The 13,442-nt window shown below is 47.5% G+C and overlaps 1 protein-coding gene across 3 annotated transcripts in view; it reads right to left on the bottom strand.

Annotated features, from left to right (window-relative positions):
• Positions 1-4,952: 4,952 nt before the first annotated feature.
• The window catches only part of LOC125429351 (ultra-long-chain fatty acid omega-hydroxylase), a 60,085-nt gene continuing 51,595 nt past the window's right edge, over positions 4,953-13,442 (bottom strand). For all 3 annotated transcript variants that reach the window (XM_048490401.1, XM_048490403.1, XM_048490402.1), the window contains 4 exons: positions 10,618-10,751; positions 7,997-8,061; positions 5,832-5,908; positions 4,953-5,266 (listed from right to left, as the gene is read on the bottom strand). In XM_048490401.1, the coding sequence (XP_048346358.1) occupies positions 5,089-5,266; positions 5,832-5,908; positions 7,997-8,061; positions 10,618-10,751 (454 nt within the window). In that variant the 3' untranslated portion in view covers positions 4,953-5,088. The remainder of the gene's footprint in view (positions 5,267-5,831; positions 5,909-7,996; positions 8,062-10,617; positions 10,752-13,442) is intronic.

Raw genomic sequence — 13,442 nt, 5'->3', positions numbered from 1 at the left:
TGGCAATTTAACCTGAATGCTAAGGTTTCAGTTTAGAAAAAAAAACGGTTGGCTCCCTCTTCCTCCACCCCACCCGCTTGATCAGGGGCCAGCCTGCTCTAGCCTCCAGTAAGTCCCGCGCGCACCACTCTGTGCCTCTAGCATCTCTGCCTCCTCTGTGCCCCCCTCCCTCTCGGGCAGCAGCCACCTGGAACACAGGCACCAGGCCCACCAGCCGAATCCTTCCTGATCACCGTGGTGTGTGCCCACATGTCATGCTCAGTGGCCCAGGCCAACCTAGATGTGGGTGGGTGGGTGATTTTCCGCCTCCCCACATGACGAACTCTGTGTGTGTGCCCGCAGAGAGGACTCCGAGTGCCACCTCTGGCACCCGTGCCATAGGTTCACCATCACTGCCCTACCAGGAGAGACTTAGGGAGCTGGGGATGTTTAGTCTGGAGAAGAAAAGGTTAAGGGGGGACATGATAGCCATGTTTAGATATTTGAAGGGATGCCATGTTGAAGAGGGAGCAAGCTAGTTTTCTGCTGCTCCAGGGACTAGGACAAGGAATATAATGGATACAAGGTGCAGGAAAAGAGATTCCACCTAAACATTAGGAAAAACTTCCTGACCGTCAGGGCTGTTCAACAGTAGAATGCACTACCTCAAAGTGTGGCGGAGTCTCCTTTGGAGGTTTTTAAAGAGAGGCTTGATGGCCATCTGTCAGGAGTGTTTTGATTGATTGTGTTCTTGCATTTGCAGGGCAATTGGACTGGCTGGCCCTTGGGGCCTCTTCCGACTCTAGGATTCTATAACTTGCAAAGTAGCTTGCAAAACTTCTGAGAAATGCTGGAGAGGGGGGCTATTTCTATTCTGGTCCAGAGGGGTAGGATATTGAGCCTTTTGGGGGGTTTAGAAGCAAGGTGTCCAGATACAGAGAAACAATAACACAAAAAGCTTTGCCAGCCTCCAGGTGAGGCCTGAAAATCTCCTGGAATTACAGCTCATCTCTGGACTATGGAAGTCAGTTCCCCTGGGGAAATGGCTGCTTTGGGTGTAGATTCTATGACACTATACCCAGTGGTGGGATCCAAAAATTTTAATAACAGGTTCCGATGGTGGTGGGATTCAAACAGTGGCGCCGCCGCACACACGCGCCTCCAGTCCCTATTGGGCAGGGAGGTTGCTTTAGTAACCCCTTCTCGGCACTCAGAAAAAATTAGTAACCACTTCTGGAGAAGTGGTGAGAACTGGTTGGATCCCACCTCTGACTATACCCCACCGAGGTCTTTCCCTATCCCAAACGTTTCCCTTCACTCTCAAAATCTCCACAAATTTCCCAACCCTAGACTGACCCCAGAGGAAAAGCCTCCACTGGTAATTAGAGGTAGACTGCTGTTGCACATGGAGGTTCTTGTTAGTTGACTTCACACATCATTGTTGAGCTATCTCTTGTCTTCTACCTTTGCGTTGAATTTGGATGATGAAACCATGCAAGAACAACAGGTTCTCAGTGGTTGCTCTACCTCCTTGCTCTCGAGGTAATGCCTGGTTGGAACCCAACAGAGCATTTTTGATGAGGCAAACTCAGTTTTAAAGGTATGATAAACTGAACTGACGTTGGTGGTGAAAGTTGGCTTTGTAACCAACAGCAGAACTGTGACTCTCCCCTCAAAGAACTTTATCTTGCTTTTTGTCATATTCATTGAGAAAGAAGGAAAGAAAGAAAAGAAAGAAAGAAAAGTCTCTTCTAATTTAGAACTACTCTCTCTGGTGGCCTGAAACCAATTGTTATTTGTCATAGGGGAGCAAGTGAGTAGTTATTTACAAGTCTGGTTCAGAGTTTCATTCTCCCAATAGATACTGTACTTTATACTGTCAGGTACAAACATGATTTTTCCTTGCTATTGTGGCATTATTGGAGTGTAGCCTCAGTTGAGGAGTCTTAGAAAGAAAGTCTGTAAAGGTGTGGGGGGAAAGATATTCCAAGAGTTACGAGTTGGCAAGAGGGTTGAAAGATGCCGGATTTGCGGGGCCAAAAGCCCTGCCAGTGGGGTAGGGTCAGTGGCTGAGTGGAAGAGCCTTGGCTTGGCACACAGAAGGCCCCATGTTCAGTCCCCAGTATCTTCTGTTAAAACAGCAGTTCTCAACCTGTGGGTCGCGACCCCTTTGGGGGTCGAACGACCCTTTCACAGGGGTTGCCTAAGACTCTCTGCATCAGTGTTCTCCATCTGTAAAATGGATAAATGTTAGGGTTGGGAGTCACCACAACATGAGGAACCATATCAAATGGTCGTGGCATTAGGAAGGTTGATAACCACTGCGTTAAAAGGACCAGACAGGCCTTGATAGACAGCTGGTTTGGCTCAGTATCAGGCAGCTTCACACGTTCATGTAAGATGAGAACTATAATAAGGGTCAGAACAAGACAAGAACAAGCAACCAAACTGGCTGGATCCAACTGAGAGTACAGAAGCATGTAGAGGGAACCCCTCTTTCTGCCTTCACCATGCTAACCCTCATCTCCCCCCCCCCCCTGATTTTTTCTCTAGTCCAACATTCTCAGACCTTTGGCAAAGTCCCGAGCGCAGACCATATTTGGGGGGCGGATGCCAACCAAGCCACCGTGCAACGTAGAGCAAAAGAAAGGTAAGCAGATGGTACACAAAAAGAGCACCCTGCAGTATGTTCTGCATCAGTCTTCAAATCCTCTGGAGTCCGTTCTTTTTGTCCGATCAATAAATCAATTTCCCGAGCTGGTTCACATCCCCACCACTACTGGTGCTGTTGCAATGCAAGTAAATCAAATGCAGCAGTAAAACAGAGTTCTGTTCTTGTTTCTTTATTTAAAACATTAATTGGCTGCCTTTCCCTTTTAAAAAAATGCAATAAAATGCTCACGGTTTGGCTGCTACTGTTTTGGTGCTGAGCCGTGTTCAAATACATCTTGTTAAACCTCCAACTGCTAAACAGCAGCAGATTATGCATACCCTTTGTGCACTTACAGTTTTCGGTGTGGCTGTGTGCTTCACAGTGGGGTCTCCCGGTGTTTACACACGAGGAGGCCTGATTTGTCCCGGAAATGCTGCATGGGTGGATGGGAGACAGGGAGGAATGGAAAAGCCGAACGGAGCAAAAGGCACACTGGTATGCTTCGCTTTCCCTGTGGAGGGAGGGACAAAAGCCACACTCTGCCTGCTCTCAGAAACTGCAGGGCTTCTCTGATCTGTGGCACACTGAGTTCTGAAGAGGAGGAGACACGTGTGCAATTAAGAAACTGACCCGAAGGTCATGTATGCTTGACCCAAAAAAGACCAAATGTATGCAAAAGGCCAGAGTTTTCTAGTCAAAGCAGCCAGTAACAAAATCAGATTACCTTTGGCCTTTTACTAAAAAGCCCAGAAGCCTTTGCTGCTTAGCTTAAAATTCCAGTTTAGATCAGCAGCCTACAACTGCTTGTTTAGTAATACAGCATGCGAACCAAGGTTGATGGAAGTCTGGAATGTGGGAAGCTGGTTTGCACAAACAGGCAGACACTGTATCTGCTTTTGTAAGCTAGCTCCATGCAAACTGCTATCCAAAATGTTAGAACTGAGGCAAACATAAAATAATGATGTTTAACAAAACATGCAAATCAGTATGAAACAGCATACTTTAGATGAATATTTATTTATTTATTTATTTATATATCAAATTTATAAACCGCCCACCCCTGAAGGGCTCTGATGTATAACAAATCAATCATTAGAGTCTCTGTGCAATTTCTGTATTGTTACAAATTATATAAATGCATTAAGATTTAAGTTCAAATGCATTGCCCAATTCTTGAAATCGTGAGCTAAGAAAACTGAAATGGAGACATTGTTCATGAGCAGCATTTTGTATTTTGGAGAGAACAGTTAGCTCTTTCAATGATTCCACGGTTGTATTGTTCTTTTGTGGATAACCTAAACCAAAGAAATATTTTGCTGACTGAAATGTGGCTCTCAGGATTGTATGACGTATGCCTCCACCGTTTTCAATGTATTGAAAATCTTTTGATTCCTATAGTTTGATTATAAAAAGAGTAAGATTTCTCTGTTAGCCAGTCCTCCCTCTCTGCTACTATGAATGCGGTCTGATTGAATAAAATTAATTAAATTTATTCAAATGCCTCTTGTGTCCTGGAATTCCTCCTTCCCCCCCTTTCCCAGCTGGGAGCCAGCCCACCTTGCCCTTCTGGGATCACAATAGAACGTATGTGTCTACCCTCTAAAGCTGCCTTGTCCAGGTCATTGATCTCTGTAATGTGTAAGGAAGAATCTCTGTAAGGAAGAGAAGATCCTTATGAGAAGAGGCTGCAGCATTTGGGACTCTTTAGTTTGGAGAGGGGACGTCTGAGGGGGGATATGATTGAAGTCTATAAAATTATGCATGGGATAGAAAATGTCAACAGAGAGAATGTTTTTCTCTCCTTCTCACAATACCAGAACCAGGGGGCATTCATTGAAAATGCTGGGGGAAAGAATTAGGACTAATTAGGAAACACTTCTTCACGCAATGTGTGATTGGTGTTTGGAATATGCTGCCACAGGAGGTGGTGATGGCCGCTAACCTGGATAGCTTTAAAAGGGGCTTGGACAGATTTATGGAGGAGAATTTGATCTATGGCTACCCATCTGGATCCTCCTTGATCTGAGGTTGCAAATGCCTTAGCAGACCAGGTGCTCGGGAGCAGCAGCAGAAGGCCATTGCTTTCACATCCTGCATGTGAGCTCCCCAAGGCATCTGGTGGGCCACTGCGAGTAGCAGAATGCTGGACTAGATGGACTCTGGTCTGATCCAGCAGACTCTTTCTTATATTCTTAATGTGGAGGTCAGCTGCAATTCTGAAAGAACTCCAGACCCCACCTGGAGGATCTGTGCTTGGTGTCAGAGAGTGGCTCCAGGTAGGTTCTAGCCTGCCATAGTGAAAACAGGAAGAGTCCTGTGGTGCTTACAGATTGAAAAATTTATTGTTAAATTTAATGTGCCCCTGCTGATCTGTTTTGTGCCCTGCAACTTAGGCTATTGGCTAGGACCAGAGACGTTCAGTCTTAGTGCACTTTGCATCATTTCTTTCTTTCTGATCACAGTCCTGCATGCAGCGGCTCCACCCACAGCCATAGGCCATTCTCTGCACGCATGATTAATTCTGGCTTCCGCCGCACTGGTTGGCTCTTGTCCAGCCGCACTCTGAATCGCAGCAGAGTCAGCGCCAGGACCGCTTTCATCTCTGCCATGGCAAAGTTCTGCCCAATGCAGTTCCTGCAAAGCAAGAGAGGGCAGCTCAGTGGGAGGAAGATGGCTGATATTCCTTGCCCACATCACTGCTCTTCCACCGGGAAGAAGAAGAAGAGTTTGAAGAGTTTGGATTTACATCCCCCCTTTCTCTCCTGCAGGAGACTCAAAGGGCCTTACAATCTCCTTGCCCTTCCCCCCTCACAACAAACACTCTGTGAGGTAGGTGGGGTTGAGAGAGCTCCGAGAAGCTGTGACTAGCCCAAGGTCACCCAGCTGGCATGTATGGGAGTGTACAGGCTAATCTGAATTCTCCAGATAAGCCTCCACAGCTCTAGCGGCAGAGCTGGGAATCAAACCCGGTTCCTCCAGATTAGATTAGATACCCGGTTCCTCCAGATTAGATACATGAGCTCTTAACCTCCTACGCCACTGCTGCTCCAAGAGAGGCACGTGCTGCTTGTAATCCCCAAAGGAAGGCAATGCCTGGATGTCAGAGGTTCCTGTGCAGGAACCCTCAGTGCTCACAGTCATCAAAGAGCCCCAGCATTGAGACCCCCAGAGATTTGGGTCGTTGTGGAATCCTGCTTACCTGGGTCCTGCTGAAAAGGGCACAAAGGACAGCGGTAACTGGCTGGTCCCCGAATCAAAGCGGTATGGGTCATAGACCTACAAGAATAAACACAAATGGTCAAGCCGGACACTGGGAGGACACAGAGGGTGCAGAAATGGGCCTGGCTATTGCTGGACACAACATGGGACCTTGTAAGTCTCCCAATACTTCTCATTCCATTTCAGCGTTGGCAAATTCTGCTTGGCTGGTTGCTGGGAGCAGAGCAGTCCTTGCAGCCTGAGAAATCACTGGTGCCAGTGACTTGGAAGAGCTCCTTCTCAGGTAGTAGTGTGGGAACTGGGAGCTGCGTGGCGTAGTGGTTAAGTGCTTGCACTGCCACTCACATGGTCATGAGTTCAAGCCCCCTGTGGGTCAGATATCCTGGCAGCTGGCTCATGGTCAACTCAGCCAGCCAGCCATTCTTGGTCGGTAAATGAATACCTAGCTCATAGCTAGGGGGTAAAGAATACACGGGGAAAACAATGGCAAACTACCCCACAAAAGCGGCTTGCCTATGAAATCACTGCTTGCAGTGGTACCCCAAGGTCGGATACGACTGAAGGGGAAACTTTACCTTTAGTGTGGGAACTAGGCAGGCAAACTTTAGAGGGGAGGGGAAAGGATAGCAGTTTCATTCATCGGTCAGATTGCCTGTTTTCCGAATTTCAGAGGTCTGGATGTCGTTGTGCCTGAAAAGGCGCTCTGATTGTGGCCAGAGACACTCTTCTCCTCAGCCAAGCAGTGATGGATGTAGGGAGGACGCTCATGCAGGGCGTGTGAAAATGTCTGAAACGTATTTTGTGACCTTGCGCCAGCTCAGCTCAGTTTGAGCCATGAGTCTGATTCTTCCGTTGCTCTAGCTAGGAATGTTTCCTGGACACATTAATCTTGCAGCTCTGTTCCCAAATTTAAAGAACATAAACATCATGAAAACATCATGAGAAAAACTCCATGAGTATTTACTTTGGAGAAATATATCCAAGTATGATTTCATGGCTGGTATTTCGAAGATTTGCACTTTTTGCTATGTTTATTTGTATTGCTGTTGTCTGAGGACCTTCTTCAGACTGTCAGTGACACTTAAGCCCAATTGTGAATGCTTCCCTCAGCTCTGTCCCCTAGATGTATGGTCTCTACTTCTTGACCGCTTTGTATTTCTTTGTATTGCTATTTTGTGGAAAGTGCTTTATTATGTTTTGATGGGTGTCCAGGCCGAAGCCTTTCATACACAGCAATATCCTGTTTTGGGGGGTTTAAGCATCTAAGTCAGTGGTTCTAAACCTTCCTAATATCGTGACCCTTTAATACAGTTCCTCATGTTTTGGTGACCCCCCAACCCTAACATTTATCCATTTTATAGATGGGAGACACTGATGCAGAGAGTCTTAGGTGACCCCTGTGAAAGGGTCATTCAACCCCCAAAGGCAGGGGTGGGCAATTTTTTTTCCCATGGGGCCGCATAAGAAACAGAAAATATTGTGGAGGGCCAGGCCAAAAGGCTGAACTCAATTCTGCATAATAGGGGCTGATAAGTGACAGACAGGTGCACAGATCAACTTGGAATCAGTGGCAACAGTTCTGCATACAACACTATTTGGCACAAAGAATCACAGGCTTAACCTACTTGCATAGTTGTCCACTGTGACAATCAAGCAAGTGGGGTATGACTTAAGTCCCTTGACCTACTTTTTTAATCGACTGGTGCTTTTGAAAGCCCCGCAGAAGCCGGCAACCAGCTTCTGCGGGGCTTTCAAAGTCGCCTCACTCCCCAGCAAGGCAGGCGAGGCGCTTTTGAAAGCCCCGCAGAAGCAGGCAGCCAAGGCATCCAACTTCTGCGGGGCTTTCAAAGGCGCCTCACTCCCCAGCAAGGCAGGGGGGCCAGTCAGGGTCATCCGGCAGGCCGGATGTGGCCCGCGGGCCGTATAATGCCCAGGTCTGCCCAACAGGGTCCCGACCCCCAGGTTGAGAACCACTGATCCAAGTGAACAAAATGCAGAACATGAATGTGGAAATAAAGCAAGCAGGGGTGAGTGTAACTATAAAAGGAGCGGTCCTGCAGGAGCCCCTCTAGGTCTGTGCCCCTCAAATCCCCATGGTGGATCAGGCAAGTCAGTGAAGATAGAGGAATAGAGAGAGGGCTGTACTTCAGGCTCTGGCCAGACAGTGGGGTTATGATGGATCCCAAAAATGCTGAGGAGGCAGATAGTTCCTGTGGAAGAAAAAAAAAGCTCTAATGAATGTAGAAATGCCCACAAGAAAAAAATACAAGGGGTGCCGACTCAAAGGCAAGAATATCCCAAGAATACAGTGGAACCTCGGTTTTCATTGGTAATCCGTCTGAAAAGAATCGATGAAAATCGAAACCGATGAAAACCGAGGCAAACTTTTCCGTAGGAATCAATGTAAATCCAATTAATCCGTTCTAGGCACTCCAGAAAACATACCAAAACACATTTTTTGGTGAATAAACATAGTGTTTAATGCTGAAAACAGTAACAAACAATAACACTAGGACCAGCTTCAGAGCCAGTGGACCAAGGTCGCACCAGAAAGCTGTCCAAAGAGGTCTGGTTCTGACGCCTCTTTAAGATTTGTCTGAAATGGGGCAAGACATTGTCATTAAGCAAGTTGCAGACACAGCCTGCGACAGCTTTGTCTGGGTGATTTTTCTCCACAAACCCTTGCACCTAACTGCAAATTGATGAAAACCGAGGCAAATCGATGAAAACCGAGACAAATTTTTCACTGAAAAAATCGATGAAAACCGAAGGCAATGAAAACCGAGGTTCCACTGTACGGCATTGTCTGAGGATTACCTTCAGACTAAGTGACACTTAAAGCCAACTGTGAATGCTTCCCTCAGCTCTGTCCCCTAGATGTATGGTCTCTACTTCTTGACTGTACAGACACTGCTCCTACATGGAAGAGCCTTCGTTGGGCTCCATCCCTTGCCGGATTTGTTCCTCCCAAGAGCTGGCACTTTATGGAGATGTGTGAGAGTGCTGCTGACTCGCATCCTTCTGTGACATGTGGTTACAAATGTGCTGGTGTTTTCCTGTACCTGCTGTAGAGCAGAGCAAGTGGGCAAGGGAAAGTTAAGTAAAACCAGGTTGTACTCATCATAACTGGTGTCCATCTAGGTCAGTGGTGGGGAACCTATGGCACGCGTGCCAGAGATGGCAGTCAGAGCCCACTCTGTGGGCACGCACGCACAGAGTTCATCATGTGGGGCGGGGGGGGGCAGAAAATCACACACACACATACACATACATCTAGGCTTGTCTGGGCCACTGGGCATGACATGCGTGCACCGCAGCAAGCAGGGAGGACTCGACTGGCGAACCTGGTGCCTGTGGTCCGGGTGGCTGCTGCCCGAGGTGGGGGCAGAGGCAGACGAGGCAGAGATGCTAGAGAGGTGCAGAGCGGAGCCAACCGTTTTTTTAAAACTAAAACCTCAGTATTCAGGTTAAATTGCTGTGTTGGCACTTTGCGATAAATAAGTGGGTTTTGGGTTGCTGTTTGGGCACTCGGTCTCGGTCTCGAAAAGGTTCACTATCACTGTGGTGGTGAACCTTTGGCACTCCAGATGCTATGGACTACAGTTCCCATCAGCCCCTGCCAGTATGGCCAATTGACCATGCTGGCAGGGGCTGATGGGAATTGTGCCATCTGGAGTGCCAAAGGTTCGCCACCACTGATCTAGGTCTTCAATGCTGACACGCATTGGGGATTGTGCCTGCACAAACCAACTGACTTGGCAGATTTCTTTTATCCCTTAGCAACAATAGGGGGGGGTCACCCATGACAGTTCCCTCCCTCCCAAACTGTGACATGACCCAGGGAGGCATGCCTTCCTTTTCTCCAGTTCCCACTTGCCCTGTGCTCTTTGCTCTTTTCCTTTCCTTTCCCTCCTGTCTGCTTGGTACTTAGATAACAGAGGCATCTCTGGTCGTCACGGCCAGATGGCTGCTATCTCCGTCCGGCCTTGGGGATTACTTTGGCTTTCCCACACTTTTCCTGCTTTCGCATTACGTGGGAAGGGAGCAGGTTGGGGGTTGGATTCAGAGGGGTTATGCTGGGGGTGTTTGAATGTTGAATCAGAACTGGCTTCTGTAAAGCCAGGCGCGTGATGTTCAATTCAATAAAGGCTCCTGATTCATGAAATGTAATGTGCTGCCATCAGCTCTGCTGGAGGGAAGATTTAAGAATATGGAACGTTCTAAAATAGTTTGTTCATGTGATATGACTACGGTTGAAACACTTGACCATTCTTTGTTTGTATGCCCTAAATACAATAAGATACGCATGAAATACATGAATTCCATTTTCTTGCAATGTTCTCAGTGGCATGAGTGTTATAAGATACCCAATCTCCTGAACAGCTCTGATGTACTCTTTTGTGAAACTGTTGCAAATTTTATACTGGAAATTAGTAGTTTTAACTGCATTTCTTAACCTTGTTTTGTTTTAAATTTTTGTCCTGTTTTATATGCCAATAAAGATTTGTGTTGTTGTGTTGTGAGTGGATTCATAGGTCTGACATTAAGCCAGTTCTGATCCGACTTCCACATGAATGTGGGAAGCTGCCTCTAAGCCAAACCATTGGGCAATATTGTCTACTTTGGCAGGAGGTCACTCTGATTTTCTGATCCTTTTAATTGGAGATGGTGCCCGGGGACTGAATCCGTCATCCCCTCCATTCAGATCAGATGCTTTATCATAGAGTCAAGGCTGCAAAGAATTTGCCGGAGGATGAGATAGATACCTTTCGGGATCACCTTTCCGTCAGGCAGCTTCACATCCTCAGTGCAGCGGCGAGACAGGACCGTTGCTGGTGGATGGAGACGCAAGCTTTCCTTAATGCACATGGTGGAGAACGGCATCTTTGATAAGTCTTCCCTGAAAACAGGAAGGGTTCTAAACATCACACTACTGGTCACATCTGACTGGTACAGGACTCTTGCTGTATATTATCCTAGTGTAGAGCCTCTCTTCTCTCTTCTTTCCCCAGTTACAAGGAATTTACTGGTATGCCAGGCACACACTGCACAGTGGCAGGGTCATTTTAACAGATTTTGTCACTCCAATCAAGGTACAATCTGCTCCTCCCACCCACCCACCCCCATCCCCATGGGTAGGTCTTGAACAGCAAAACACAACCAACAGTAATACTTATCCTGCTATAGCAGGTGTGAGGTTGGGAGCGGCTTGTCATGCAGAGGTATGAAATTTGAACTGGAGTCTTCTCAAGTCATGGCCAGCTACTATAACAGATCAATCACGTAGATTACCAGGATCCCACAATTTGAGGAAACAGTTAAAAGTGTACTCGACATTGCAAAAGTTCATTCAACCTGATTTTGAACCAAAGCCAACTAGCAAGCTAGTTACTCTTTGGCCGATTATGCACAAGGTGTCCGCTGAGTGGTGGAGGCGAATGTCCGCCACAGCAAGATTTCTTGCACGGACATATTTCCTTCAGCCCACTTTCAATTTCTACTCTCTCCGCGGCAAGTAAATCCACTTACAGCACGACCCTAATCCAGGGGTGGCCAACCTATGGCGCTCCAGATGTTCGTGGACTACAATTCCCATCAGCCCCTGCCAGCATGGCCAATTGTAGTCCATGAATTGCAGCCCATGAACATCTGGAGTGCCATAAGTTGGCCACCCTTGCCCTAACCCCACTCCCTTGAGCTGCTTTACCTGACCTAACAGCTTCCCCCTTGCCCTCTTCCTTGTTGCCGACTTCCCACTTCTTGTCTTGCTGTATCATTTCTATTGCCCATGACCTCTCTGCTCCTGCCTACCTTTAAATCATTAGATTTTTATTTAAAAAATGAAATAACCATATCAATAGATCTTACAGCCTGGAACTACCTGGCAAAACACTATCCCCATTCCCAAAGCCTCCCACACAAGCTGTGGCAGGCAAGCTTGTCTATGACAGGAATGGTTAGTGCTGTAAGTCTTGGTGGGAAGACTGGGCCCAAATACTCTGTAAAATACATGTTCATGCTTCATCTCATTTGCATGTTCATCTGGGTTGGTCTGTGGAGTTTAAGAATTTTTAGTGAATATTTATAAGCCAGTGTGCAGTATGTTTTCCTGTATGCAACAGGCACAGGCAGATTTAAACAGATCAGAGAGATCTATCGCTGGCTACTAGCCATGGTGACCAAAGGGAACCTCTGCATTCAAGGACAGTGAACCTCCGCATCCTAATGCCAGGAGGCATCATCGGGGGGAGGCCTTGGCCTCTGGGCTCTTCTGGGTGCAGTCGGTTTTAAGTCCCCTCCTTGAAATCACTGAAGACTTGCATGTGCGTGCCTGCGTATCCCTCCTCTTCCAAGCCCCATATGCGATACTGGCCAATTACACACAAGGCACCTGCTGCGTGAAGGGAGCAAACATCTGTCACAGCGGGATTTCTTGCACGTACGTATTTCTCAAGCCCCGCTTTCCTTTTCTAGTCTCCCTATGGCAAGCGGGACCACTTGTAGCATGAATTTAATTTTGCATCACCACCAGAGCAGGGGAGTTTCCCAGTGAGCACAGCTTTGCCCCAAACCTCTTCCCTTCGCCCCCGGCCAGCTTGCCTAGCTCACCCTTCCCACTCCTTGCACTGCCGTCCATGTCTTTCTCTTCCATGTTGCCGGCTCCTTCCTGCTTCTCTAATACTCATTTCGATGTATCAGTGTATTGATATAACAGAGTTGGCTTTTGCAAGGAACAGCACAAGCAGGGGCTGTTTCTGGCTCCAGCCCACCTCCCCGCCTCTGCTTCTGCCCTCCCTGATGATCGGGAGGGCTTTTAAAAACTTTTTTCCAGACAAGCTTCTTTTTTTAAAACAACCCTCTGTTCCATGGCAACGGTGAGAGGGAGGCTGGGAGAGACAGAGAGAGAAAGAGAGAAGAGCGGAAAGAATGGTGGTGGTGGGGAGAATATCCGCTCTATAGTATTGGGACTATTGAGTGTTATCAGATCTGTGCCTTGAAGAAGAAGAAGAGTTTGGATTTATACCCCCACCTTTCTCTCCTGTAAAGAGACTCAAGGTGTCTTACAAGTTCCTTTCCCTTCCTATCCCCACAACAGACACCCTGTGAGGCAGGTGGGGCTGAGCGAGTTCTGAGAGAACTGACTGGCCCAAGGTCACCCTGCAGAAATGTAGAAGTGTGGAAACACATCTGGTTCATCAGAGAAGCCCCTGCCACCCAGGTGGAGAAGTGGGGGATCAAACCTGGTTCTCCAGATTAGAATCCACCTGCTGTTAATCACCACACTGGCTCTGAGAGGGGTGAACTGGGAAACAGAGGCCCATTGAGACAAGCTGCAGGGAAGGACTGGGCATGTAAACAGGGAAACAGATCTCTTGCATGTAAACAGAGAAACACATGGAGACCACACTTCAGCCCTAATGCACAGCTAAAAGGCCTGAGGTCAGCATTCCATAAGTAATGGGCCACTGTCTTCCACGTGATAAAATCAGAACCCTGAATTCAGCCTCGATCTCTCTGTGGCATTTTAACTAGTTACGTAAGACTAGCGGCAGAGTCCTTTGCAGGGGAGAGGAAATGGGCCCCAGCAAAG

Source organism: Sphaerodactylus townsendi, linkage group LG03, assembly GCF_021028975.2.
Source record: "Sphaerodactylus townsendi isolate TG3544 linkage group LG03, MPM_Stown_v2.3, whole genome shotgun sequence".
Classification (NCBI taxonomy): domain Eukaryota; kingdom Metazoa; phylum Chordata; class Lepidosauria; order Squamata; family Sphaerodactylidae; genus Sphaerodactylus; species Sphaerodactylus townsendi.
This window is presented reverse-complemented; position numbering and strand designations above follow the sequence as displayed.